This window comes from Rhipicephalus microplus, chromosome X, assembly GCF_043290135.1.
Source record: "Rhipicephalus microplus isolate Deutch F79 chromosome X, USDA_Rmic, whole genome shotgun sequence".
Classification (NCBI taxonomy): domain Eukaryota; kingdom Metazoa; phylum Arthropoda; class Arachnida; order Ixodida; family Ixodidae; genus Rhipicephalus; species Rhipicephalus microplus.
This window is the reverse complement of record NC_134710.1, coordinates 225770972-225797919: the sequence shown is the minus strand read 5'-3', so window position 1 is coordinate 225797919 and position 26948 is coordinate 225770972. Positions and strand designations below refer to the sequence as shown.

Here is a 26948-nt window from a genome sequence, read left to right as displayed (position 1 = left end):
GTGGATTTGTCAGGAGAGGATCGCAATTAACCGTGTGGCTCTCAGACTTTGGGCATAACCGCCCTAAACAGGTCCGCAGACTTCTGGTTGGGGGCTATATACATCAGGAGGAGCCCATCATGGTCCAGAAAAATTAATCCGCTGAGCACTCAGCGACACACGCTGGTTCTAGCCCCTTATCCACACCCGCTGCAGAGCAAGCAGCATAACAGCTCTCTGTCTCTCTGAGACAGTCATTATCAACGCCCCCTGCGAGGCAGGCAGCGTAACGACGCTCCATCTCTCTAAGACCTGAAACAGATCGCCTTGCTGAGCCTTCAGTGGTTCTTCGCTGCTGAAAGGGATTCCCATTCTCCCACGGGGGGGAGTCAGGTATTGCGCCTAGTCAGGACTGCAGCAACCGCCGCTTGCCTCAGCGTCATGGGTTCACTCTCTGCATCGTGGCCTTCAGAAAGCTCCCCCACTCAGCCGCTTCGCCGTGCCGCTTACTTGGATAGCAGTCAAGGTTCGTCTGCTTGGGGATGCCCTTTTGGCATCCCCAAACGGCAGTGAAGTTGCATTTTCGTCCCTAAAGCTTGCTTGTGCTAAGGCACCGCTAATGGCTGTCGCACCGGGATCAGGGTTGTCGCATCGAAAGCAGACAACAGGTGGCACCAGATAGTGCATCAGCTATCACGTTAGCCACACCTGCTTTACAGGACGCTGTTGATGCTTTGCGGCATGATTGTGCGAAGGTAAACAGTGTTTCAGCTCGATGAGGGGTGCGGTTTCAAAAGGACCACCGCCCTGCACGTCATTCCCAAAGGAAAAGAGGCTCCTCGTAGGATTTGCCTGCTGTATAAGATAATGCGCTCTTGGTGCTGCCACCGTCGACAATTCAGGTGCCCGCTCAGCGTGCATTTGAAGTGTTGGTTGCACAGCTGACGGTGGACAAAAGTCGGCGAGGGCCAAAGCCTGCGGCCCATAAATTCCACAGGGAACCGACTGCGAGCTCAGTTCTGCCAGAGGGCGCATTAGCAGTCGGCGGCGCTCTTGCGTACCGTTCGGGTAGGGCAACGGGCCCATTCGAAAACTACTCTCCACCTCCACAGGTAGCAGATAGGCGCCATGTGTGTTCACCACAACAGGGGGGCGATACACGTAAGGGTGCGCAAAGGTGGCCGTCGATGGAGACCTTGTTAAGCAGCGCGACATCCTTCTAAAAAGATCTGCGTACAAAAATGCCATGATGCATACATGTTGTGGCGAGCCCGAATCACACAGGTGAACTGATTCACTTGGAGAAGTCAAAAGCTTTTAATACTGCGTTGGGTGCCAGTGTCATGTACAGCATATTCCGAAAGACTACGGCCTAGACTAGGGAACCAGTGCTGAAGTTTCCACGACCACCCTGGCGGTGAGAGCGCACACTTCTCAGCTGCTCCCGAAGACGAGAGTGGCGGTTGATAGAGGCGGTGCGTGCGCGCATCGCCAAAACAAAACCAAAGGGTGCTGGCAGTACTGCTATTCTAGTGCAACCATACATAAAAAGAGGGAGGACGTAGAAAGAGGGGGTGGCATTGCATCCAAGCGGTCAGGCTAGCGAAATTCTGCTCTTGCTCTCCTGTCTAGTACTGTCAGGCTTGTTTCTGAACCGGACGGCACGTGACTGCTATATTTATTATATACTGAGGACAGCCACCAGTGGAAATCGGGGCTAAAGAGTAGAGTTCGAACCGCGTCGTGCCGGAAATAAAACGAGCATATTATGCAAAATATGGCCTATGGTATCGGGACAACACGGACTTATGAATGGGGGCATGTCAGCCAGTACTAGCATTAGCCCAAAACCCAGCACGCAACCAGAAAATGAGGACGAGGGAGCTGCCATCACGGCACAGCACTGTCCCTTTGATTCTATATGCATAGACGCAGTCCGTTTGCAGGGCTTCTCTCCGTTTTTTAGTGCCTTTTATGTGAGAGTAGCCTACGGATAAAGTTAATTTTCTAAACCACAGTGCAGTATTACTGGCACAATGTTTCTCAAGCTGTTCATTCCAAAATTAAATGCGGCAGCGGCACACGCGCATGCTTTCAGAGGGGCACACTGTGTCCAGTCGTCTGTGCGCGAGCAGCTGAGTTGTGTCGTGACTCTCCACCAGGTTCTCTTTTTCGGCGCGCCACCTATCTAGCGCTGGTCCCCCCTGACATGGGTTCAGTCTTAGCGAGCGGCAGGGCCACGTTCACTGTCTTCTCGCGTGACTAATGCCGCTGCAAATGCGACTTTGGACAGCCAGGGCAACAAGCACAGCTTGGAAAGTACACAGTACTGCTCTGAACAAGACGAAACACTTTATTTATTGCCTGTGGCAACACCAAAAATACAGTAGTACAAAGCCTGTTGCAAAAGGCGGCGGGAAAGTAAACGAGGCTTATCCACGCCACGGGTGAAAAGTACAACACAAAGGGTGCCGTGAGTACTTCTCCGTGGGCAAAAGGGATTCACGGTGTGACATGCCGCTAAGGAAAACGGGCCTTCACGGCTATGCTGCGTGCTATCACGATCAGGGGCAACAGGGCCCAATCGCTCGAGCAAGGGCAAACTCTGCTCACGTTGGCTTCGAGAAGCACGGTTTGGCGCAGTACAACCACGCGCGAACACACTGCACCACTCTTTGGCCTAGCGCTCGGAAGGGGCAACTAAAGGTAAGCGTTCGCCGCAGGCACAAGGCGCCGTTGTCGAAGTCCAAGCGAGCTCCAAACAAAGGGAGCCGACGCACGGTAAGAAAACGTGCGCTCACCCTTCGTTGTCCGGAGAGGTCCCTCTGACTTCTGACACGCACGCAAAACGTCCCGAGAGACTCGAGCGCAGTGCCACGGTCGACATATGGGTGAGAGGGGACAACATCACTCCTGCTCCTCTAGCGGTCACTCGAGCTGCGAAAGTGGACTTTCGATTTGGAGGGTGCACATGCCATCTTGTCAAGAATCGGTGCACAGCTTGTATGTACAGACTGGAGTGGCAGTATTTTTTTCCACCAGCGTTTCGTAGACTTATGTGCTATCACACCGTAAGAGTTAGCAGCGTGCCTTACTTTGTATAACTTAACAATTTGTTGCTATCACATTCATTTGCTTTGCGGTGAAACTGTTAAATCTTTGCTCTGTTGAACGTTCGGAGGACCCTTCTTCGTCACGGTGTAGCCGTGGCCTCCTAGATTGGCTCCGGCAACGTACCCTCGCATCTCCTGTGGCAGTGACATTGTGGTTGTCTGCATTAAAAAAAAAAAGTGAAAAGATGAATGTCATAGGGAGCCATAGGGCAGTTCAGAAAATTCTGCTGCAAACACAGTGGCGCTGCCAACTCAAGTCATTTTGTTTGCTTTGAAGCGAGGACACATCCAAGCTTACACCCGAAGTGGCGTGAATGGCGGCAATGCTGGCGCTCAAGGGGTGTCAGCCTGTGCACTTTGCGTGATGCCGCTGCTTCGTCGTCGTTGGTTGAACTGCAAAGAATGCATGGTCAAACAAAATTTCTGAGTTCGGTGCGAAATTCTTATGTTGTTGGTGGCGAAAATTGGTTGTATCAAGGATGTCTCTTGCTGCCACTTTGTTACAAAGGGTGGGTCGCAAATGCATGTGCTCCTCCGAAGTAATGACGAGTAATCTGAAAACTTACTAATATTGCTGAATTCGTTCTATATAGATTATTACAGGCAGGTTGATCTGTATAATGATCCGTTGTCTTATTTCCAACAAGATGGGCTGAGCTTTTAGATGTCCCCAAAACGGGAAACTCAAATCACAGCAGCATCGTTTCTGTAATTTAACACTGCATAAAAACAGATGTAATCGCGCCCTGCAAAGCAATAAGCAGGAGTAACAAGCAGTCACCTTTTGTAAAATTGGAAACAAACAGCCATCAGCTTTGCGGTTGCAAGAAGCGATAATTGCCCAAAGGACGATACTAAAACTGGTCATACCACGCGTGTGCTTGGATGCGCAAGTGAAAGCGGGCGCACCGATTTTGAAAGGAAATCATATTTAAAAAAAAGTGTTGGTGCATGAAAAATCTATGTATTCCAAATGTGTAGCAGCAGCACATGCGAAGCAAAAGAAAGGATCGAAAAAGACGTGCTTTTAGCATATAGGTCCCACTTCGTAGTGTGGACACTATTTTGAGTACAAACTGCATGTTCAAACTCATATTGAGCACGACTGTAGGTATTCAACAGTTTTGTGCCTGCTTGGAATGGTCATGTCTTTAAAACAAAAAGTCAATTTTAGAGGTGAGCAGTGATGGAGGTGCTACTGCATTTGCTCGAAACTGCTTCAAAAGAGAAATGTAGCTACATGCTGTTCCAAACTTGCTCTGAAATGGTAATGAGAAAATGAACACCAGGGACTTGCCATGTGGCCTACTATCAAGCCTTTAGAAAAGGAAAGGAAAAAGATAGCCCTCTGTGTACTATTAAATTGGTATGTGTGTATCCAGTGTTATCAGTTCTGATATCATTTATGCAGAAAGAACTGGTATATCAAACGTACAGCTCATGCAGCAGTTCTTTAAACTTGACAGACAGGCCATTTGGATGAAATGTGACAATGCTTTGGTCTGAATCGATTATCAACTACTGCTTTGGCAACAGTTAAATTTGACTGTGATTACTGCTGTTATGGGGTACTCAACTTTATCAGTTTAGTCTCATGTGCGCCACAGCTTCGGTATTTTAAATAGGGGCGAGACAGCTGCGCATATGGTACATTTTTGATACGTTTCCATTTTCTTGTGCCAAGCTGCTACAAAACAGCTTCGAAAGCTAGAAATTTCATGCCAACCTCAGCTTCAGTAGGGAAAAAAGGCCGAGTTGGCTGCATAATTTTCCGCGCAGCGTCGAGAATACCAAGAAAGTAAGACGCACCCAAGCGTGTTTTTTTTTTTTTTCTACTCTGCACCTTTCTGGTGATGAAGGCTTCCATGGTGCCAGCATAATCTCCTCTAAACTGTTGCAAATATATGTGACCTTGAAAAAATGGACTGCCATGCATCGAGCATGCTGCTTCTACTATAGCTAAGCTGTGTGCTCTGGTGCAATTGTTGCTGAACGAAAACCACCGAGTTAGCCTCCTTAACCGAGTGCCAAGCGTAGCTGGGTTGACTCTCGCATTCTTTGTTGTGCGATATTTAATATGCTGACCGCATTGTACGCTGCTGCGTGCAATGCGGTCAACTACATGTGCGCATTTGCTTTAATTGAGTAACTAAACGTGGAGTTATTCTCTTGCATGCGACACGTCTCCTGGATGCTCTGGCGCCTGCACATGGGTTTTTAAACTGGGTTCCGTGAGCAACCAAATGCATGCAACCCACGCATGGTTTACGCCCATTAGCTACTAATTTATTTAGACAACCAAGTTCTTAATGCATTTTGCATTTAAAAAAACCATCGCATGCGAAATCCGCACATTGGTGTCTGCAGGTAGCCAGAGACCCATTTCCATCTTCTTTTGCGAGGCCGTGGTGATAGAATGCGCGTTCAAACAATTTTAAACAATATTAACGGGCACCTCGGCGCTTTTGTCTTGATTCGTGATGCATCGGCGATTACGTGGCACAGTTTTGGTAAACGGTCATTTGCCCAGTGCTCCATTGTGTTATCGAAACTCTCAACAAGCGCTTTAAAAGACATCGCTGCTTGCTGGCTCCGCACAAACTTTTGGGCTTAGCTTTACATTCGACCAGTGTTTTCGTCGGCGGCTGTTCCGCAGTATGACTGGCATGCTTCTTTTTCATTCTTTTCCCTTTTTTTTTTTTTTGCATCCAAACCAGCTTCTGTACGTTCAGCAATTCGTTTGCGTGGACACAAATTTCTTATCTACGCAGCATGGTGCGAGTGCTTTTTACGCGAGTCATGGAGTGGCGCGGGCGGCAATCACAAATCGATGTATTATCGGGAGTTCTACGCCGACGGGGATGACCTACGATAATAAAGAAAATAGAACAGGCCAACAGGAGCCGTAATAATAACACATGGTTGCTCGGAGGGAGAGGCGTTATCAGCACCATTCCCTTATCTCTTAGGGTCATACGCATGCGCTTCACGAGAGTAGCGGTGCTGCGAGGTTTCTTAGCTCCCGCGCCACACTCTTGAAGGTGGTCCCGCACGAGGTGGCCGTGAACGGCGGTGTAGCCTGCTTTTGTTGTCTGTTATAAGCTTGCCATACAGTGGTGGGGGGGGGGGGGGGGGCGATGCTAGCATGTCAGGCTTTTCTTAAGCGAAGGCCCACTGTTACGCAACTACGATTCTTGAGCAATCACAATTTTGGATTTCTTTTTGACTGTGCTGCATCTCGCTTTTTAAATGTTTTTGGTGAACCTAGTTTTTCACAAAGTCCTTCTTAAATATTATTGCACATGTTTGTTAGAAGAGCTAGATAGGTCAGGAGGTATGTTTTACATTACATTTTACAAAAAGTTAGTGCAGATCATACCTGGCGATAAGCTGTTCAAGAACTTCCCGTAAAATCTGTTTCAGTGTCGTGTGTTATAAGCCAAATTATATATGCACTGGTGCCCCCAAGTTGCTAAAAATTTTGTCTTTTCAAGCTCTCAAGACCACATAATAAATACCTTCTGGAGCCTTCCACTATGACGTCTCTCATAATTATATGGTGGTTTTGAGACGTTATCACACACATATCAATCAATTGACATATGAAATGTCGCCAACTGCTCCCAATTTCGGTCTCGGCCATCTCGCGCCTGTATATAGCTTATTTCATGGTGCATTTCATACCGAAGCATCATTCTGATTGTTCTTTTTTTACAAGTTACATTGATTGTTGCCTTTGAAATGTCATTCAATATAAATAGTATTATTATTTAACACATTGGTGATGCTTTGAATTCTAAAAGTTGTTTAGATTATTTTCCCATCTGCTCCTAGAACACCAATTTCTGCTCCAAATGAGCATTTCTCCTTTGAAAGCACTTATAGCTGCTTCAAAGTAGTAATTTTTCTGCTCTGAAGTCTGTTTCAAAAAGTGAAAAGTCAGCTGCATTTCTGGGTAAGTTCTAGACATGTCTTCCCTGTCCTTTCTAATTTCAGATGTCCTCTGCCAGCTGTGGTCCTCTTGCTACTGTTGTTCGGCAGCTGAGGACAGAACTTCAGAGAAGACTAAATAGTGCATCTAATCTTGCTTCCACCGAAGATCGCTATAGCAGCCTGCTTAAAGAGCTTAGCTTGGATTGTGGGCAGCACAACTCTGAAAATAGCCAACGAAAAGCTGTAGAAGCCTGCCAACTACAGTGCAGTTTGCGCAAGCTTAAATCTGTTTTGCGACACCGTTTGGCTGACCTGGAGGACATTGAGGTAAAGTTGATTAACCATCAGTATATTTTTAATTTTTCGTGTAAACTACCAGTTTCTAGCACAAACTTTTTTTTTAATTCCATGTCCACATAATCTTGATGTAGTAATGTGGGTAATTTGGCAGTGATTCTGGGGCTGTCATCTGTCTCTTTCACTGCCCTTACTCCTATTTTTCACTTTATCCTGTGTTTTATCTTATTCTCAACATTGAACCACTCATACTACAAAACCTCCTAGTTAGAAGTCACGGAGACTATGAGAAATCTACAAATAAAGAGAACATACAATAAGTGGGATGCGAGAAACTTAAAATTATTCGAAGAACTCGTTTGCTCTGTCGGCTAGTTTGTGGCTCCGAAGTGAATGTTTTCCTTCCATACCTGGTCTCAATTTCACCGCAAACAAACGAGAAAAGCAAACCTTGCTGCTGCCATCTAAAAAAAAAGAGAGAGAACAAGAAGAAATGTGGGCTGCAAAAAACAAGACATCTTCACTGCAACACAGTAGTGACGCATGGACAGCATGTTGCCTGCTTCTCGTTGCGTCAGCACCTTATGATGTCTCTATTCACCTATTTATTCTGGTGAAATAAAGAATTTGATTATGGCAGTTTGACGAAATTCCCTATGTGTTTTGGCTGGAAAACATGATCATTGAAACCTTCAAACAGAGTTTTCGAATTGGGTGATGCAGGCATTTTGCCCCCTGCAGTGCAAGTGCGCAAATTGCTAGAGCTAGCTATAATTGTAGTTTTCCATACATTACTAATTCCGGCTAACTGTCATTTATGGAATCCTTTATATTCACAAAAAGAATGGTCAAACTATGACGCACTGACAGTGCAATAAGCATGCAACGTGCTAGCCACGCATCACCGCTGTGCACATCTTGTTTTTCACAGGTGCACATTTCAGCCAACAAGGAGACCCCCCCCCCCCCCCCTTTTTTTTTTTCTCTTTTTCTTTTGTTTTGTAAGTAGCGAAGTGAGGGTGCTTCAACTGCCAGTCATTAGTATTGCTACATTGCATTGCCTTGTGGCTCTTAATTGTGGCAAAATTGTGATCTGAAATTAGCACATGACATCAAAAGTTTCCGAATTGCTGGACTGGTGCTGACCACCGCTTCAAATTATCTGCTCAGGCTTGCATTACATAATATGGGACCGTGGAAATATTTCAAATTAATTGGCATTTTGAAATAACAGAGTTTGATTTGATGTTTTACTGCAATTTTGTTACACCCAAATTATGTTGCTTTTGTCGTATGCTTCGGGGGTGGGTAGTGATTTTTCTATGATGCGATTTCAGCCCTGTGATGAAGCTGAAAGAGAGAAGGTCGCTGCAGATATCCATGCTGAGCGTATCAAGCTTCAAGGTGTCTTCCTTGAAGAGGAGCAGCTTCTGGTGATCATTGCATTATTTTCAAAGTAAAATTAATGACTGAGGGATGTTTAAAACCTAGTTGTCTTTGGTGTTCATATTTTATCTGAAACTGGCCATTCAAATTTGTGCTGTAGTGAAACCTCATTACAGTTAAACCCTGTTAATATGTATTTGCCGGGAACGGAGGCATAACTATGCATTAAAGGCACTACGCATTAACCACCAGCTACGAACATGCATCTCCTGACATGCGCCGCTGCCAACAAAAGAAAAAACTCAGCGCCACAAAACATATTGCCTATAGTGCCCATCGCAAAGCCATTTCTTTCTTTTGACCAAAGTGCAGAAAAGTTTCTGACTCTCGTACAACCGCCCCATAGTACGTAGTGGTGACTCCGATGAGCACTTCGAAACTACTCTGGGGTCCAGGATATGCAGCGTGGTACAGTGACAGAACGGGCACAATCTGCTCCCCGTGATACAGTAGCATACCTGCCAAGTCTTCCGGATTACCCAGGAGACTCCCGGATTTCTACCATTTTGTACAGTTGTACGTTTGGCCGAAAAATCTCCCGAAAAGCAAGATTTCTATGTGTTATTTGAAAAATTTTACTAAAATCCAACCCAATGCTATTCATATGAACCAATTTAGGAGCCGTTTATGTGGCATACAATAGTATTTCGATGATGCGAAAATGGCTGCTACGAATTCGTGAAGTCCTCCGCTGAATCCCATTGTGTCAAACGGGCTGAAATTCATGTGTTTCGGACACTTTACCGCAATATGACCGATAACCAGAACTTTGGTGCAAAAACCGAGTGATAGCTGGGAAATGCGGGAGTACGCAGCTTTCAGCATGCTAAGCGATAACCACTGTCAGAAGTGTGGTTATCGTTTGCCACAACCATTGTGGACAAAACCGTGGTCATTCTTGACACGATTATGTATGGCGACGATGGAACTGACAGAACTTCAAAAGTGCACGCGCATCCAGCACTCACCCAGTCAAAGCGACGCTGCTTTCGGCTAGAGCTGCATACAAAACTGAGCAAATGGGATCATTGATAGCAAAAGACGTAGTTTAAAGGAGCACTGACATCGAATTTCAAGATCGAGATGGGCCCGTCATTCGAGCAGGGTATGCATAGGTCTTCTTGGCCAAACGGGAATGGCGTCCGTCGCATCGAAGTTATTTTCTTTCGACGAAAAATAGACGACCCTGCAACATTGACACTAGGGCTACGTGTTCGGTGTGATACGCACAAAAAAAAGCATGGTCTAAATTGCCCTTTCATTCGTTACTTTAATGAACCGTACCCACGCAGAAAGAAACACATGCTTGATTATTGGCTCTATGACCGAGTGGCACCTTCAGTTCACGCGAGTATGACCATATCGTTTTGACGTGTCGAAGACTTTTGCAGTTATATCAACAACGGGAACTGTAAAAAATGCTTCGCATATGGCAATGGTATCTAGAACGTTAACGTGCTTTGAGGTAAACGTGCTCAATCTGCCTCCGCATATTAAAAGGAGGGACATAGTGTGTTGAGATATTTTCTGCATTTTTAAACCAAGCATGAAGAAAATATACATGTCCATGTCCTTTTTTCGGCTGATTTCAAATGTGCAAAAATTTTTATTATAGGTATTAAGAAGATATACAATGCTGCCACTCTATTATTTTCGGAGACAATAGAAAAAAAAGTGCTCATCAAAAAGTGAATATTATTGCGTAGCTAGACAGTGGAATTAGCAATAAGTGCAATGCTGCAAGCAGATTTCAAATTAAAGAACTAGTGATTCTGTAAATGGTAAAAGTTCAGGAGTCATGTCATGGCTATCGCATGCAAAGAAATTTAATACCTTTTAAATTTATATGGGCAGCAAATGGAAATTTTGTTCTCAGCACATTGTAATACACAGATTTGGCTTTATGTTGACAATTATTTATACGATATCAACCCGACAAACTAGTAAAGTGACCAAAGAGCGTGTTTTGAGAAAACTGAGAAAAACAAACAAAACTCATTCATTTACGTAACTACACTTGGAAATTCTCAGTATGCACCGGGCATATACAGTTGAACCCTGCTATAATGAACGTTGCTTTTACGAAATTCCCGCTACAACGAAAAATTCACGGTTCCCCGTCAGCAGTCCATAGTAGTCAATGCATAAATACTGTCGCCACAACGAACACTTTTTCTTCTGCCATTCCGCTTCATGGAAATTTCACAATGCGATTCCAGGCTCAGATATTATTGCTATACAGTAAACCCAGTATTTTGATGCATGTTCAGTTTCTGAAAATGCATCAAAACGTTAAAAATTGGGTTTACTGTATAGCCACAGACGATCCAAAGCTGAAGCTCAGTTGCTTAGTTCATGGTTTCCTTCGCGCAGCTGCTGGGTGCATCTGCGCAATGCTGCCTTTTCCGATTCTAATGGTTAACATTTTGTTCGCGCTTGGCGAGTGTGGTAACTAGTCGGAGAAGCTGTTCGTCCACATTATCAACAAAATCAGCTAGCCGCCAGTGATGGATGATAAGAATAGCTTGAAATGAAGCAAAAGTCGCCGCTTCTTGATATCCTGCTGCCATCTCGGCGTTTTGACGGCAGACAGCTGCTGGCGTTAACATGTTAATGGAATGCCTCCTAGAAAAATTATGCCTGGAACGTCGCTCTCTTTTCAGTTAGGAGTCTCCTGCCAGCACGCCATCTCGGAGGCCATGCCTCCTGCCTTGTGTTGCGACCAGCCGCCACGTGAGACTGCTCGCCTCTGTCATCAGAGGGTAAATCAGAGGGTAGGGCAGTGCGTTCGCGGCTCACGTTCCAGGCATAATTTTTTCAGGAGGCGTTAGTTAATGTAACTGTTTGGTTCGTTCACGAAAGCGGTTATAGTCACTGTTTCAGCGTGCTTTTCACCATGACCATCGTATGCATGGGTGAGAATCGCGTCGTGATGCTACTGGGATAGAATAAAAAGCGGCGGACACATTTCGAATTTTGAGAATAAACGTTTCTTTGTTTTGCTAGTTCAGATCGGCTATGTTTTTTCTATTTCACTACAACGAAATTTTCGCTTTAAGGAAATTTTTTCCGCGCCCCTTCAGTTTCAATGTAGCGGGGTTCGACTGTAGTCCTTTTGACTGTGAGCTCCTGTGTGGTGCTTTTTCAGGCACGGGTGCATGTTTTCAGTTGCTTGTCGCTTCTTGGCTGAAGCTGCCGTGCGCCATCGATTCTTTTCAACCATGCGGCTGCGGCTTTGCCAGCTGGAATATAGGCTCAGCTTTTTCGTGTCTTTTAGTGCCCTTTCATAGCCTGCGTTGAACTTGAGCACTGCTTCTGCCACAGCTGCCTCCACTGTGAGCAGAAAAGCATGCTGTTCCTTTGGTGCCAGCACCCAGATCATTGAATGCAGGCATTCATTGTTGTTTTGGGTTTTCCCACGCTGACATGGCCCTAACAGCTTTTTGTCTGACAAGCGCTCATAAAATGGAAAGGAAGGCTTGTCAGGCATGTGGAGGCAGCTTTCGACGATGTTTGGAAGTGGGCTCCCCCTTAATGAGATCTAACAGAAAATGATGCCAAGGAATGTATAGGGGAAGTTATTAGACCCTATTGTAATGTAAATGTGAAGAAAGAAAAGTGGGTGAAAAGATAACTTGCCGTGAGCAGGAACCGAACCTGCGACCTTCGAATAATGCGTTCGATGCTCTACCACTGAGCTATCGCGGCGGCTATCCCCCCAGACACTTTATTTGGTTTGGTTTATATGTGAATTTAAACGTGGGAGTGTTAGTCAGCGCCACCTGTACCCATGGCAGCGAGTTTGGCACACTCTTTATGAGCCTGTTTGGCGTCACGTAGCAAGTGAACTTATTACGAGCTGGCAGCTGACCAATAGTCCCTCAAGTACAACCTAAGGTGCCAAGTCTGCCAGTATGAGACCCTGGTTAATGAATAAGGGTAAGAAGTATATACTTAAGATCTCGTTTTTCCGTGTTTTGACACAATAATAATGAGATAAAATCGGCAATAATGCGAAGGAACGTATAGGGCAAGTTTGTGTGCGTGTGTGTGTGTGTGTGAGAGTGAGTATATATGTATATTAATTTGGCACAAGTGTGGCTTTGGTCACTTGATCATCATTAAATGCTTAGTAAAAACCACTGAATTTTTTTGTTTTGATGAGAAAGCAAAGAGAAAACGAAAATTCTAATAAGCAGTGATGTGTTACCCAAGAAATATGCTACAAAACTAAATTTTATGCTCCAAAACACACCTTTTGATGCTCAAGAGCTGCTCCAAAATGCCCCTTTTACTGCTGTAAAGCTGCTCCAAAACCGTGTTATTCCTGTTCCCAAAGCTGCTCCAAAAGACTGAAGCCCGCTTCCACCCCTGAATATGTAAAGCAAAACCAAAAAAGAAGAAATATCTATACTTGCTTTAAGGGGACCCTAACGCCAACTAATAAGTCGATGTTGATTGTTGAAATGGTGGTCCAGAAATTTCGCAGTGTTATGTACTTTGTGCTAAGGAAGGGCCTATTTTGAAATAAAATCACGTTTTAGTGCTCCGCATCGGGTTAGTGCACTTGAAATTGGCCGCCTCAAGAAGCGGACCGACCGGACAGTCTCACTTCACTGTTGCGATGCACAATGTTGCCCGGCTTTACTGCACTAGTAGCAGCAGACCGAAAGCAGCGGGAGCCACAGGAGCAACAACGGCCATTGATAAATTTCCTGCCATTGGCTTCGAGATTGCAGACATTTTCGTTTCAACTGCGCCCCGCTAGATGGCACCAACTGTCGTGTGTATTTACGCGAAAATTGAATTTTTGAACCACTTGTGCCATCCCCCATAGTAACGTCCGGCGGTTCTTTTTTCATGAAATGAAAAAAGAACCGCCGAAATTTCAGAAATGAACAAGCAGCATTTTATTGCGTCCCTTGATACACGAAAGGTTTTTTCTTTAGTGTAGTTAGATCGATTACTAGTGAATTATTGTAGGCGGTCTGTCTGATGTCACGAGAATCATTTTGAAAATGTCCTACTGTGGCGCTTGTGTTCTTGTGCATTTACCTTAATTTCTGGGTAAGTAGAGCACTGTTGTTGATAATATTGTCGTTTTGGATGTTGTCATACATTGAGCTTTCACTCTGACGTAAATTGTTATTTGACTTTAATGTTCCTTTAAGCCGTGACGTCAGGCTACTAGAGGGCGGAATGTTTCAATAAGTATTTTAGCGTGAAACTACCGAGCAGGCATCACTTCTTGACAATACCACCCAGAGCAATATGATGCCAGACATTCAAATTGATGTTAGTGGTGTTGATGCATTATTACTCCGCTTAGACGTAACAAAGGCCATTGTACCTGATGGACTATGTCCAGTAGCCCTCAGGTTGTCATGACATTATTGCTACATATTTTTAAGTATCATTTATGAACTCTACCTCGGAACTGGTCCTATTCCCCAAGAATGGAACATAGAAAACATTACACCCATTTTCAAATCTGGAGATGAAAAAAAAAAAACTGAGAAAATTACAGGCTGATCTCATTAAATCTTTCTTTACCACCCTATTCAAATTGATCACCAGTGATTGACGGTTTGCATTTCGATTTCGGCATGTTGAATACGTTTTTCGCGCACCCAGCACTGTTTAGTAGTTAGTCAAGCCACTGAACTTTCAGAATCACTTTGAGTTTTGCGCAAACCATTGTGCATGAGTTGTGGGAAAATTCACCTGGCTGGCGAACAAGACAGAAATTGCCCATCGTAGTTACGCTACAGTAGCATCAAAGTTCTGTAATCAAAAGAACCTTTGCAAGTCTACTATCAAGTTAAGGTGTCAGCTTCGCAATCTGACAGTGTTGAGCAGTATTAATTGGCAAAAATCTATGCCAGGCATTCAATAGAAAGCTGTTGCTTGGATTCGGGGAAAATTTATTCCACAAAAAAGTATATCTGAAGAAAGTGTGGAGGTGGCCTTCTCAACCAGTTTCCAGCAGCTTTGGTTTCATTTGTATCGTTATGTCTGGCACAGGGCCGCAACTGGTGTCGCTCGTCGCTCCTATGGGGTCGTCAAGCACACATAAGTGCACACCTGCGCTGCAAAAAACATGCGCCCCTTGAAACTGTCTTGCAACCCCACCTGAATTGAGTGAGGACTAGCTTAGAGTGTGAGGATGACAGCACCTCAGCTCCAGGTTTTATGGCAATGTTATTTTATCAGTCTGAGACATCCACAGCCGTTGATGGGCTTGTTGTAGGCTTGTGCGAATATTCGAATGCTTGAGTATTCGAATTCGCTTCGATTCGAATTTAAATTATCGAATATTTTCGAAGTATTCACAATAAACAAATAAATGTTCATTAGTCCGCTTGTAAAGGTGGTTTCACTGCAATGTAGTAGTGCAAAGCCGTGAAAGCACCTACGCAGGAGAAATTTGCTTTGCCGCAAAGCCTTCCTTCAGATTTAAAGGGGCCCTGCAACACTTGCTGAGCATGGTCAGAAAACGCTGCCGATCGGTAGTGGAGGCTACCAAGAACACGCGAGGCAAGTATTATTGTGCAGCATGCGGCCTGAATTTCACAATAAATTTTCAAAGCTAAAAATTGCTCTCTTCCCTCAGCAAATGACACTACAAGCTCAAAAATCACTTGTCACAGCCAAGAAAGAAAATACGGCTCTGGTCACAGTCATTGGCTGATTCGAGCATGGCGCGCTCGTCGTTATCGGACCGTCGCGTGAGGTCGCCGCTTGTCGACAAGTATGCGCATGATCGCACTGAAAGGCCTCGTATTCGAAGAAAAAAAGAGAGCAAGAAGATGCTCAAGGTCGCTAGGCGCTTATGACGTTTTTTTCTATTCTCGTGCCATCCTTCTCTACTTAGCTTCCAGATCTTTTGACGGGACGAAAATGGAGAATGCAATTGCAGCATGCGACAAATTTTTGGAACTCCGCTCGTACTGGACTGATTCTAGAAACTTTGCGGCGGTAAATTTGTGAGGCGACAAGCATGTTTATTGGCTCTATGGATACTTGAAAAAGTGTTGCAGGGCCCCTTTAAAGGAACATGTTACCCTCAAATCAATCCATTTTATTAAGCTTGTTATGATGGTTTATATGATTTAAGTATAATAAATTTTAAAATGTTATGTATCTTACAGGTTATCACTCGGGTCCTACCGAAACTACTAATTAAGGTTGTTTCGACTTCTTTTCAACGAAAAAAAAAGGCATTTGCATAGAGCCCCTATTTCAATTCAAAATAAATATCGTGCAGGTTAGTTAGGTCATGATAAACATTCCTTTTTTTATATGTCATACATACTATTCGAATTCGATTCGAAATTATTCGACCAAAATCACTATTCGCTTCGAATTCGCTTCGACTCTGAAATTCACTATTCGCACAAGCCTAGTTTGTTGCGTTTACGGACTCAAATTGTCTCCTTTGCCGCAAGTGTGTAGCTGCTGATGTTTGCACAATCTTATAGCTACTCTGCGTACGTGCAAGGTCCACATGTTGCTGGGGCGCTATGTCCGGGCGCCGGCGGAAGACCATTCTCTCACGGCGAAAAGGCCACCGCAGCACATGTTGCCCTGACTACGAAGCAGCGCGAAATGTTTTAGAACTGCACACGATTTTGATTTATTTTAATACAATGTACACACATGCAAAGAAATATGCTTTGATGCATATATTCAAATGCCAATCTATGCAAAGTGAAGGGGCTCATGGAAAGAGGTGATGCTAGACAAAATAGCAAAGTTCATTGTATATCTGATTTACAAAGGGATTATTTGCATCGCGGGCATCCATCTTATATTGGAATACCTGTGGGCTCTTATCACACACATACACACACACACAAAAATACCGTGAAAGTGTACAAGTTCACTTGTGTCTCTCTAAAAACCAAGCAATGCTTTGCCGCATAGCACGAGCAATGAAGCAGCACCGCGGTTCTAATTTTCTTTGTGTGAATAGAAACATTTTGTACAGCATTGATTATTTTGTTGCGATAGCAGTTATATGGACACTCTGAGCTTGATTTCGTCGGCGGCGTCGATGTCATGTACCGTATATGTATACGTATCTATATATATGAAAAACACAAGAAAAAAAATCGAGAAAAGATACTCTGGAGTACAGAATCGAACGTCAGACCTCTGTGTCATGAATGCGACGTGTTAACCACTGAGCCATCAAGGGGAACCTCCTTCAACTTTCAAACAGCAAGTTATTTATATCTACCACTTACCATTGATGTTGGGCATCTCGGGAGAGGGGGAACCATCGTGTTTTCAGTATTCTCAGCAAGATGGCGCAATGAACGTGCGGCGGCTCTCATCTCTCACGTGTACTTTGCCCCCCCCCCCCCCCCCATTGAGGAGGAGTGGACAAACTCTCCTGTGCCCTTATCTCCCGGTGATGAGGATCATACGTCCTTGCTGGCGGTGGGGTTGCACTATAACGATTCTGTTGTAGTTATGGGGCACAAAGGTCACTGGAATCGTTGCACAACCTTCGTTTACCAAAAAGGCATGCTTTTCAAACACAGCAAAGTGACAAAGTAACAACCGAGAGAGAGAAACGTCTTTATTCACAAAAGCATGGAGAAGGAGGGTGTGGAAGGCACCCCTAGTCCGGGGTCCCTAGGACGACTCCAGCGACGAGCCGGGCCCGCTGTATCAGAGCTCGGAGGACCTCGGGAGGTCCATCGCGGAGAGCATCATCCCTCAGCTCCTCGTTACGTAAAGGGTGAAGGGAAGCAGGTAAGGGAGGAAAGATGTTCGCAGTGCACTTGATCGAGACATGGAAGGTCGTGGGCGAGTTTACACAGCCGGGGCAACGGTCTGCATAGCACTGCGGGTAGAATTTAGGAAGTGATACTAAATTGGGAAAGGTTTTAGTGTAACTGGCGTAGCGCTACTGCCTCCTCTCGTGAGAAGATGGCCGTGGGGTGCTTGGAGTGCGACAAACGTTCCTCTAGAGACGAAGAATGTCTTTGTAAGTGAGAAGAGGATCCCCCCACTCCGAAATGGTCGCCTCACCTTGCAGGGCCGCCCGGAGGGAAATTTCGCGGGCAACAGTGTGTGCGCGTTCATTGCCCGGCAGAGAGGCATGACCAGGAGTCCAGAGTAAGTGGATGCGAAAAGTACTGTTTGACTCGGTTAGTGGAATTTGATTGAGAATTTGGTGGGTCGCTTTTGGGATGCCGTGTCCTGATACGAAGGCCTGACATGCCTGTTGCAAGACTGTCAATATGTAGACCTCATGGTGAACACGGATAGCGTATCGTATCGCTAGAGCGACTCCAAGAATTTCGCCGTGAGCGGCATGTGTCCCATGCATTGCAGCCGAGTCCTGCAGGGAATCTAACACTACCGAGGTATAACCTTCTCGAGTTCAGGCTGTGTCCGTATATAGAGTATGCGATTCGGGGATGTCTTCGAGCATATGGCTGAGGTATCGTACGCGGGATTTGTGCCGGCCCTTGTCATGCTGGGGGTGCATGTTACGTGGTAAGGGATGAACAGTTAGTATTTTATTATCGTAGGCGATAAGGGAATGCGGTGGGTTTCAATCTCAAGTGGTGGGACGGGATATCCGAGGCGTGAGAGGAGACTGCGGCCAGTAGGGGTGAGCAGGAGACGTTGGTGCTGACTGACCCAATCTGCCTCGAGCAGCTCGCTTAGTGTGTTGTGTGTCCCCAATTCAAGAAGAAGACATGTGGAAGTGTAGTTTGGAATGCCAGCTTTGTCGCTTTGCGGATCATGGCATCTACGCGTAGTTGTTGCGACTGGGTCAACCGCTAGAAGGGCAAGTGATATGTCAGCCAGCTGATCACGCAGGCCTCCTCCAAGAACAGGAGGTCTTCTTCTTTAAGTCCTGAGCGCCGATTTGGAACCCGCCGGATCATGGGCAGTATTTGGTAATTTTGTCGAAATAAAAGGCCAACGGTGTAGTTAGCCTTTGCGATCCGCTTGAACACGTAGTCCAAAGATGCGGGCACGTAGGACTTGTGGTAGGGGTATGCCATCCACGTGCACAATAATTGGGGGAGGAGGGCTACTGCTTCAGGAGCTAATAACGATGAGCTCTGATTTTTGAGGAGCACATTGCAAGCCTCCTCTTTTAGCGTACTCAACGACAGTATCCGTTGCTTTTTGCAGTCGGTCCTGGATGGTTCCATCAGAGCCCCGTGTCGACCAGATAGTGATGTCATCCGCATAAATAGCATGGGCGACATTGGGGATCTGGTCGAGCAAGTGGGGAAGCCCTGCCAGTGCGATATTAAATAATGTAGGGGAAAGAACGGAACCCGGTGGTGTCCCAGGTCTTGTAAGGTGGATCGTTCCAGACCGTTGCGGTCCCATTCCCACAGTGGCCGTACGATCCCGAAGAAATGAGCGAATGTGGTTATACATTCGAGTTCCACAATGCGACTTGGCTAAATTGCGAAAGATGAGGTTATGTTCAACATGATCAAAGGCCCCCTTCAAATCTAAAGCAATGAGTGCTCTCGTGTGGGCGCGAGATGGAGGCCCTAGGACTTCCTCCCGTAGCTGGAGGCCCTAGGACTTCCTCCCGTAGCTGTAGCAGTATATCTTTGGCCGATAGATGAGCTCGGTATCCGAATTGAGAATGCGCAAAGAAGGATTGCTGTTCTAAGAAGGGCTGCAGACATCGCAAGAGTACATGCTCTATCAGCCTGTCAATGCAGGAGGTTAGGAATATGGGACGTAGGTTTTCAGCCTGAAATGGTTTGCCCGGCTTGGGAATCAACGAAATATTGGCGTGTCGCTACTCTTGGGGAAGTGTACCTTGGCGCCAGTATTCATTGAACATACCGGTGAGGTGGGTGATATCCGCATCACTTAGGTTGCGGAGTGTGGTGAACCGAATGTGATCTGCTCCCGGTGCCGTGTTACGATGTAGATCCTGTAACACTACCCGTATTTCCTCAACCGTGATATCTGTATCTAACAATTCATTTTGTCTCGCCTACGTGTGGATAGTCAGGGTAATGCAGTGTTGGGCCTGTCGGAATGAAATGTTTTTCGAGCTCACTGAGAAGTCTCAGAGTGGTCCCGGTACTTGTGTATTAGGATGTGTAACTGTTGAAATGTTTTTGTTTTCATGGTGGTGGGGTCTGTGAGGGCTCTAAGAATCGACCATGTTTTTACGGTGCCTAATGTTCCTGAAAGCCGGTTGCAGAATCCTCGCCAGTTATTTCTGGTGAGGGTCGCTGCGTATTCTTGAGATTCCCGCGTAATTTTGATCTATTCTTTTTCTCAGTTTACGATTCAGACGTTGGCGTTTCCATAACCATGTCAGTTCTCTCCGTGCATCCCAAAGATAAAGCAAATGTGGGTCAATGTCTGGTGTTTCGGTGGTAGTATATAATGTGCGCGTGGTGGCCTCTATATCTTGAGAAAGAGAGTCAAGCCATCGCTCGTAACCTTGTCCCTCAGGCGACTCCCGGCGACGTTCTCTGAATTTGACCCAGTCTGTAATGCGTAAACGCCGCTCGGTCCTCTGGGCACCAGTAAGTGGCAGAATGGTAGCCGCAATGTAGTGGTCACTGCCAAGGTGCTCCTCTAGAGGACCATGCGCTACCATCGGGCCCGTATTGCGTACAAAGGTGAGGTCAGGGCAGGTGTCACCTGATATACTGTTTCCAATACGAGTGGGGTGCTCTGGGTGAGTTAGCAAAGTGTATCTCATGTTACAAATATTATTCCACAAGCGTGATCCTTTGGCCTGCGACATGACATAACCCTAAACAGTATGTGGAGCGTTAAAAACCCCGCACACCACACGAACCTGTCCAAAACTCCCAAATTCCGTGAGAAGGCGATGAAAGCAGTGTGTACGGGATTGGGGGGAACTGTACACGTTTAGTAAAAACAAGCTTTCAATGTTTGAGCTTTGCGTAATTATTTCGATTATTTGATGAGGGATGTCACTACTAGTGGTATGCACGCGACATGTGACATGTTTCGAAATTAGGGCTCCGACAAGAGGAGAGGCACCCAAGAGCGTGTTGTAGCCTGATAAAGAAGGCGGACAATTTGGTTCTTGTAAGAGGATAACATCAGGAGCGTCAGTGGATGCGGCTACGTACTGCTGCAGGGAACTCCGCTTTTGGCGGAATCCCCTGCAGTTTCATTGCCACACCACTAGTCGTGGCGTGTCACGCGACGCCATCTTCATCGCAGGAGGAAACGGAAGGACGTGTGTAAGGGTGTGAGCGCTGTGCACTCGCATTGGATGTTGACGGCCGAGAGATTTGATCAAATTTAGTCTCGGTAGTCGGTACGGCGGTGGTGGTACGTGCGAGCGTGCGTTCTATACATGACTAGATGCACTCCATCATCTCAATTTGAAGGATTTCCATGCGGCGTTCTATCCTGTCGAGTGCAGCCTGCATACTGGTATCCATTTCTGCTACCAGCGCGTCCATTTGCTTTTGCAGGCGTTCGCAACGCGCCTCCATTTCTCAACGTAGGCGTGCTATTTCTGCGAGAGGATCAGGGGTCGAGGATTTAGTGATCTGAGGGGACGTGGTGGATAGTGATTGGCAGAACGGAGCAAGCTCTGGGGGACCCTCTACCTGACTTACCTCCCGAGGAGCCACCTTGGTTGTGTTCCGTTCCGGGGTCCGCTGCTGCTCGGATAAAGCCTGTACCTCCTTGCCAACAGGTTTCCTCTGCAAAGCCCTCGTGTAGGGTTGTCGTGTAGGTGGGGAAGGAGCGCGCGCCTCCGATGAACACAGTGATTCCTCGCAGGAGCAGGAGCGGGACCCGGAGCAATAGCGGGACCCGGAGCAAGAGCGAGCTTGAGGAGAGTCCGGGATTGAGAGCGGGTCCGGGACTTGAAGCAGGTCCGGGACTTGAAGCAGGTCCGGGACTTGAAGCAGGTCCGGGACTTAGAGCGGGTCTTTGACTTACGACGCGATTTGGATCGACTCTTGTAGCGCGACTCTTCTGTTTCCGTCGGGGTGCGTGAATGGCGGGTCTCGGCTGTCATGCTTGACCCGGTATGGTCACTGGAGGGTTGGAGTTCACGCAGTTCTTTTTCGAGGGTTTTCCGCACCCATGCTTTGTTGAGTACTTGCCTCTCACGCCCAGAGCAGTTTGGATTCGTCGTAAGGTGAGGTCTGTCACAGGATTTGCAGTGGGGAGCGCACGGATGCGACTGAGTGGGGTTGTCGGTGCCGCAGGTCGGGCATATGACGTCTGGTGTAGGGCAATGGTCATCCCGATGGCCCAGCTTGAGGCAAATCTTGCAAACCACTTGTCGGGGGCAATGGGGGTAACAACGCAGTTCGGCCCCGTAAAAGCGTATGTAGCGAGGGACCTTCAATCCTTCGAAAGTGACCAACGTATTGTTGGTCTGACCCATCGGGCACGCTTGAAGTATTTGGATTGCAGGAGCCACAAGTTCATTCACTAGCGTGGAAGAGGATGTACCGGGCACGATGCCAAGAACAATACACTTGCAAGAGTTGTCCGGAGCCGCAAGGTATGTGGTGATGGGATAAACACGCTCGCCGAGTCTCAGCTCCCCCACCCTGTATAACGCGTCGGCCACATGGGACTGGGGCGTGCTGATGATCGCTAGGTTTTGGAGTGTTCGCAGTCGGAATATGATGTTCTCGCGGTCTTTGGTAGTCATTCCAGCAGTGCTCCAGAGAGCGCCAGCGAGTTTAGGGCGTGTCCACCTATCCAGGCAAAGCCCTCCATGTGGGCGTAGAATGATCTTTTCACCGTGTATAGGAAGTCGAGGCACATGCTAGTTCCCACTCTGCTTGCGTACATTGCGCTGAGAGACGCACGAGATGCTCTCGCTTGGTTGGGTTTCTTTGTGGGTGTTCATTTTGCGGGCATGTCGCTTCTTGACAATGGTCTTCCAAAAGCCACCTGCATTGTCATCGTTGTGGTCAGCAGGACAGTTCGAGGCAGCATCCTCTCCATTCTATTCACAGTCAAAATGTCATTTTGTTGTCCGGAAAGAGAACTGGTGAAAACTGAATCAGATGTAAGCACCACGGTATGTGTCTCAGGTGTGGTTACTGCCGCGCAACGCTTGGCGACGTTCTCCGTCGCCGAAGACGAACCTTGCTCATTGGAAGACGGCGTTACGGTGGTTGTGGAATTTTCCATCGACACAGTGTCGTGAGTTGGCTGAGAGCTCTTCGCACTGATGCCGGCTTCGGGTCCGTAGTACGGGACGCGGGAACCACGCTGCAGTAGCAGCTGCTGCGTAGGGGCCGCCTCGGGGCGTCGGAGTCCCACGCATGGATGGACCAAAGATCAACTCACTGCGAGAAGCTTGGCTTCGGTGAGGTCACGGCCACTTACTTGTTGAGTTGAAAGGTATCACTAGCACTTAGGCGAAAAATCTTACGCTTGAAAAATGCACATGATGCAGGCGAAGAAACGGGAAGCATTGCACGAGACGCCGCGACGCGTCTCCCTGCAAGCACAGGAGCTTCGAACAGCACGTCCGCTCTCCACGAACGCTAGAGCCAGACCCGTAACAACCGAGATGCTTATTCCCGTTCATCTGTACCTATGAGTAGATTTCGCGCATCATTTGTGCGTGAAAAATGCGGGGCACGTTTCAATTTGCTTGCCATTCTGCGCGTGACATTCCAATTTGTTGCTATCACGTTCATTGCTTCGCCTTTGCAGCGAAATTGTGACTTTCTTTATACTGTTCCTGGGTGATTTATCTTTAAAATGTGTATTTTTCATTTACTTTGTTTTGAATATTTTTGCATATATAGTTTTTTATTGCACTATTTGTGAGCTGGCTACCAAAATTTATACATTTCTTACATTTTTATTTATTTGAAAATATTTTTGTCGCTATACACCATATATTCTTTTGAAAGAGCATTTCATTGTCGGAAACATGGTATGCTGTAATGCGTGCTGGAGTATTTTTTTAACTGGCAAAGACTGTTTTCTCGAGACATAAAAAGTCGGCATTTTCATGCGGTAACGAAAGAGATAGCGTTGTTATAATGCAAATATCTGAACACTTACTATATACATGCCAATATCTTGAAATTCCTTGATTCAGACGCTTTCTTTACTCCATTCGAGCATGGTTCCCGAAAAGAGGTTATTCCTCTAACACACAACAAATAGAATTTCAGCATTTCGTGTCCAAAGCCATAGATAACAATAGTTGTGTATACGCGGTTTTTATAGATTTTCTAAAAGCATTTGACGCTGTGTTCCATAAGCTCTTGGATTTAAGACTTGCTGTATTGGGCATAAATAAAGACGTTCAAACATTGATACGAAATTACTTAAGTGGTAGAACCCTCTTCGTTGCCCTAATGTCAAATCTTCGTCAAGTCTTAACATCAAATCTTTGTCCATAGCAGTAACTTCGGGCATTTCCCAAGGGAGTGCTTTAGGATCCCTTTTGTTCTTAATCTACATAAACAACATAGTTGAAAACATTACATCACCCATAAAATTAATTGCTGATGACTGTGTCGTATACAGTGAAATCACAACAGAATCTGATACTCTCATTTTGGAAACAGACATAGATCACATAGCAGATTAGTGTAAAAAATGGAAAATTAATTTAAATATTAAAAAATGTTGCAGCGTGAGCTTTTCAAGGAAAATATCCAAGTCACATTCAATATAACATCTATGGCATACTTATCAACCTATGCTGCTATTATAAGCATCTCTGTGTTTAGTTGATAAAACGTTTACATTGAATTGACATGTTCATAGCAAAAAGCTACTAGTAGGATCTTTTACTTTATTCAAAGGAATTTCAAACAGGTGATGCGCGAAATCAAGGAAACTTTATATTTTTTGCAGGTCAGGTCTATACTTGATTATGCGTGCGTAGTATGGAACCGCCACCAAGACTGTGTTATAAATAAAATAGAAAAACTTCAGAACGAAGTGGCAAGATTTGTTTTAAATAATCATAGCCCCTATGCCGGCATTTCACAGATGAAGGCCATTTTGGGATGAGATATGCTACGTGTACATATACAGAAACTACGGTTTAAACTATTGTACCAGATAATCACTCTAACACAGGAATCAATCACCATAGCTACCGTGTTCAACCCCCTAAACAACCGCTCGCTGTGATATAATAGCGAAAAGATGTCTACCTTCAAATTAGACCTCTTTTTTTTTTTTTCTAGGCATTCTTTCCAAAAACAATAAAAGATAACAACAGCTTAATTTTATGACTTAGTAAATATAACAAATAATGATTTTTTTTCTGTACTGGAAAATTGTTCTTGCATTATGTATGTACTGCGTGTATTAACAATGTATTTTATGATCCATACTTTTGTTCTGATAAATATGACAGATTTTTTTGTATGTGTGTTTATCTATTTGACTACGCATTCCTTTGTACTAATTGTTTTGTTCCCCCCTCCCCTACATAGTGCCAATGTGGCTATGTACGTAATCTGTAAATAAATGAATATATTTATGTTAGAAGCGGCACACTTTTCAACTATTCTAGTCTGTTATTGCAAAAAAAGTAAAAAAATGTAAAAAAAGTACTTGTCAGGAAGGGTATGACTGTGCTAAATAGTTAAGCTTGTCAATGTGATATCTTGGGGTTCAATTCACATGTTGAAGAAACTTTTCTATCTGTATTTATGTAGTTGTACTTTATTAAAGGAACAAAAAAAACTTCTTACCTGCCATAATGACTAGTGAATACGAAGCTGCTGGTTTTATTCCGGCTATGGCAGTTGTATTCTGATGAGCTTAAATTAACAATTAAATCCCGTGTACTTAAATGCCAACTTCGGGGATTTTTCGACCATGTCACGCTAATGGTGTTAATAATGTTCCCAAGACACTCTTGTCACGAGCCCAATAGCTGAAATGCTCACGAAATTCGAAAATAATTGTAATAAGCAAAAAGATGCAAAACCGTAACCGAAATTTGACCAGTATCCCTGTCTGCGTGTCATGTACTATTTGGTAAGAACCGGAGGCCGTATACTGGTTTTGCCGGTGCATAGTATGAAAACTGTGAAAGCCAGATAAGTGAAGCGCCGGTCACACACCACAGAAGAAGGAAGAAAGATTTCCCGTGCCATACCCGTGTCAAACGCTGCCGCCGTCGCTTTAGGGCCAGCACAATAAACGCCGTAGCGGCCAAAATAGCAATGCCATCAGCTGCGTCACTTCCGTTGATATGCCAAACATGACGTCGCACACACAGTGTTGTCAATAATTCTGGCAAGCGAAAAGAGGTTTCCGAGGCAATTTTTAAAATTCATCTGCAAACAGTCAGTGCATCTCTCAAGCTTGTAATTTAGCATAAATGACCTAAATATGCAAGGGAAAGTACCCAGTGAATTTCATTGAGATCCATTGACCTCAAAAAACCACCGGAGTTGGCCTTCTAATCTAAGCTATTATTAAAGTGCTGTAGGTGGCAACAATTTATCCAGGTTCCTGCACTGTCGTTTTTGCTATAAACAATGCCAGATTTGATTTTTTTTTTTTTTTGCTCCTGTTGTAACTAGCTGGGCGAGACACTAAGGCAAACAAGAGTACTTGGAATATCGTTCACCTACATAGTAATACTCAATATCTGGCTTGCTTTTCTTTCCTTTTTTCAATAACTACGCTCTTGCCATGTTTTATTTCTTTCATTTTGTTTGAAAACGGAGCCACCTTCTGGGGGCGAAAGCGTTATTTCGAAGCATTGCGACCGCCTTCGACGTGCTGATAATGGTAAAGTAGCGTTGGTAAAACTGCGAGATCGCAGCATCTGAGTTACAGGTCATTGATTGTAGTCGACACTGTTGCGGGGAGTGTCATGCACGTACAATGCATTCCCAAAGGTGCTTTTGCCTGGCAACGCGCAGGGTAACCATGCAGTAACTGCCTCAAATTTCAGTCTCCTCAGGTGCACTGCCATTAGAAACGAAAAGTATATGTGGTGACGCCATTGTAACGTTACTGAAAGTGCATAGCTTTTTCTTTGTTTCCCATTCTGCGGTAAAATAAATACTTCAGCCCATGCGCACGATATTGTGCATCTTACTAATGATTCAAGTCATTTCAGAACTATGACAGAGTATACATGCTGACGTCGCTGACAGAGCCGGCACAGGTGACCGACGAATCAAGTTTTTGTAAATGTGTGTGCATAGTACA

At 45.4% G+C, this 26948-nt stretch overlaps 1 protein-coding gene across 5 annotated transcripts in view; it reads left to right on the top strand.

The window, feature by feature from the left end:
* Nucleotides 1–26948, top strand: part of LOC119187516 (serine/threonine-protein kinase 31) — a 280654-nt gene that overhangs the window by 178884 nt on the left and 74822 nt on the right. For all 5 annotated transcript variants that reach the window (XM_075878712.1, XM_075878711.1, XM_037435655.2 and 2 more), the window contains 2 exons: nt 7089–7352; nt 8660–8755. In XM_075878712.1, the coding sequence (XP_075734827.1) occupies nt 7089–7352; nt 8660–8755 (360 nt within the window). The remainder of the gene's footprint in view (nt 1–7088; nt 7353–8659; nt 8756–26948) is intronic.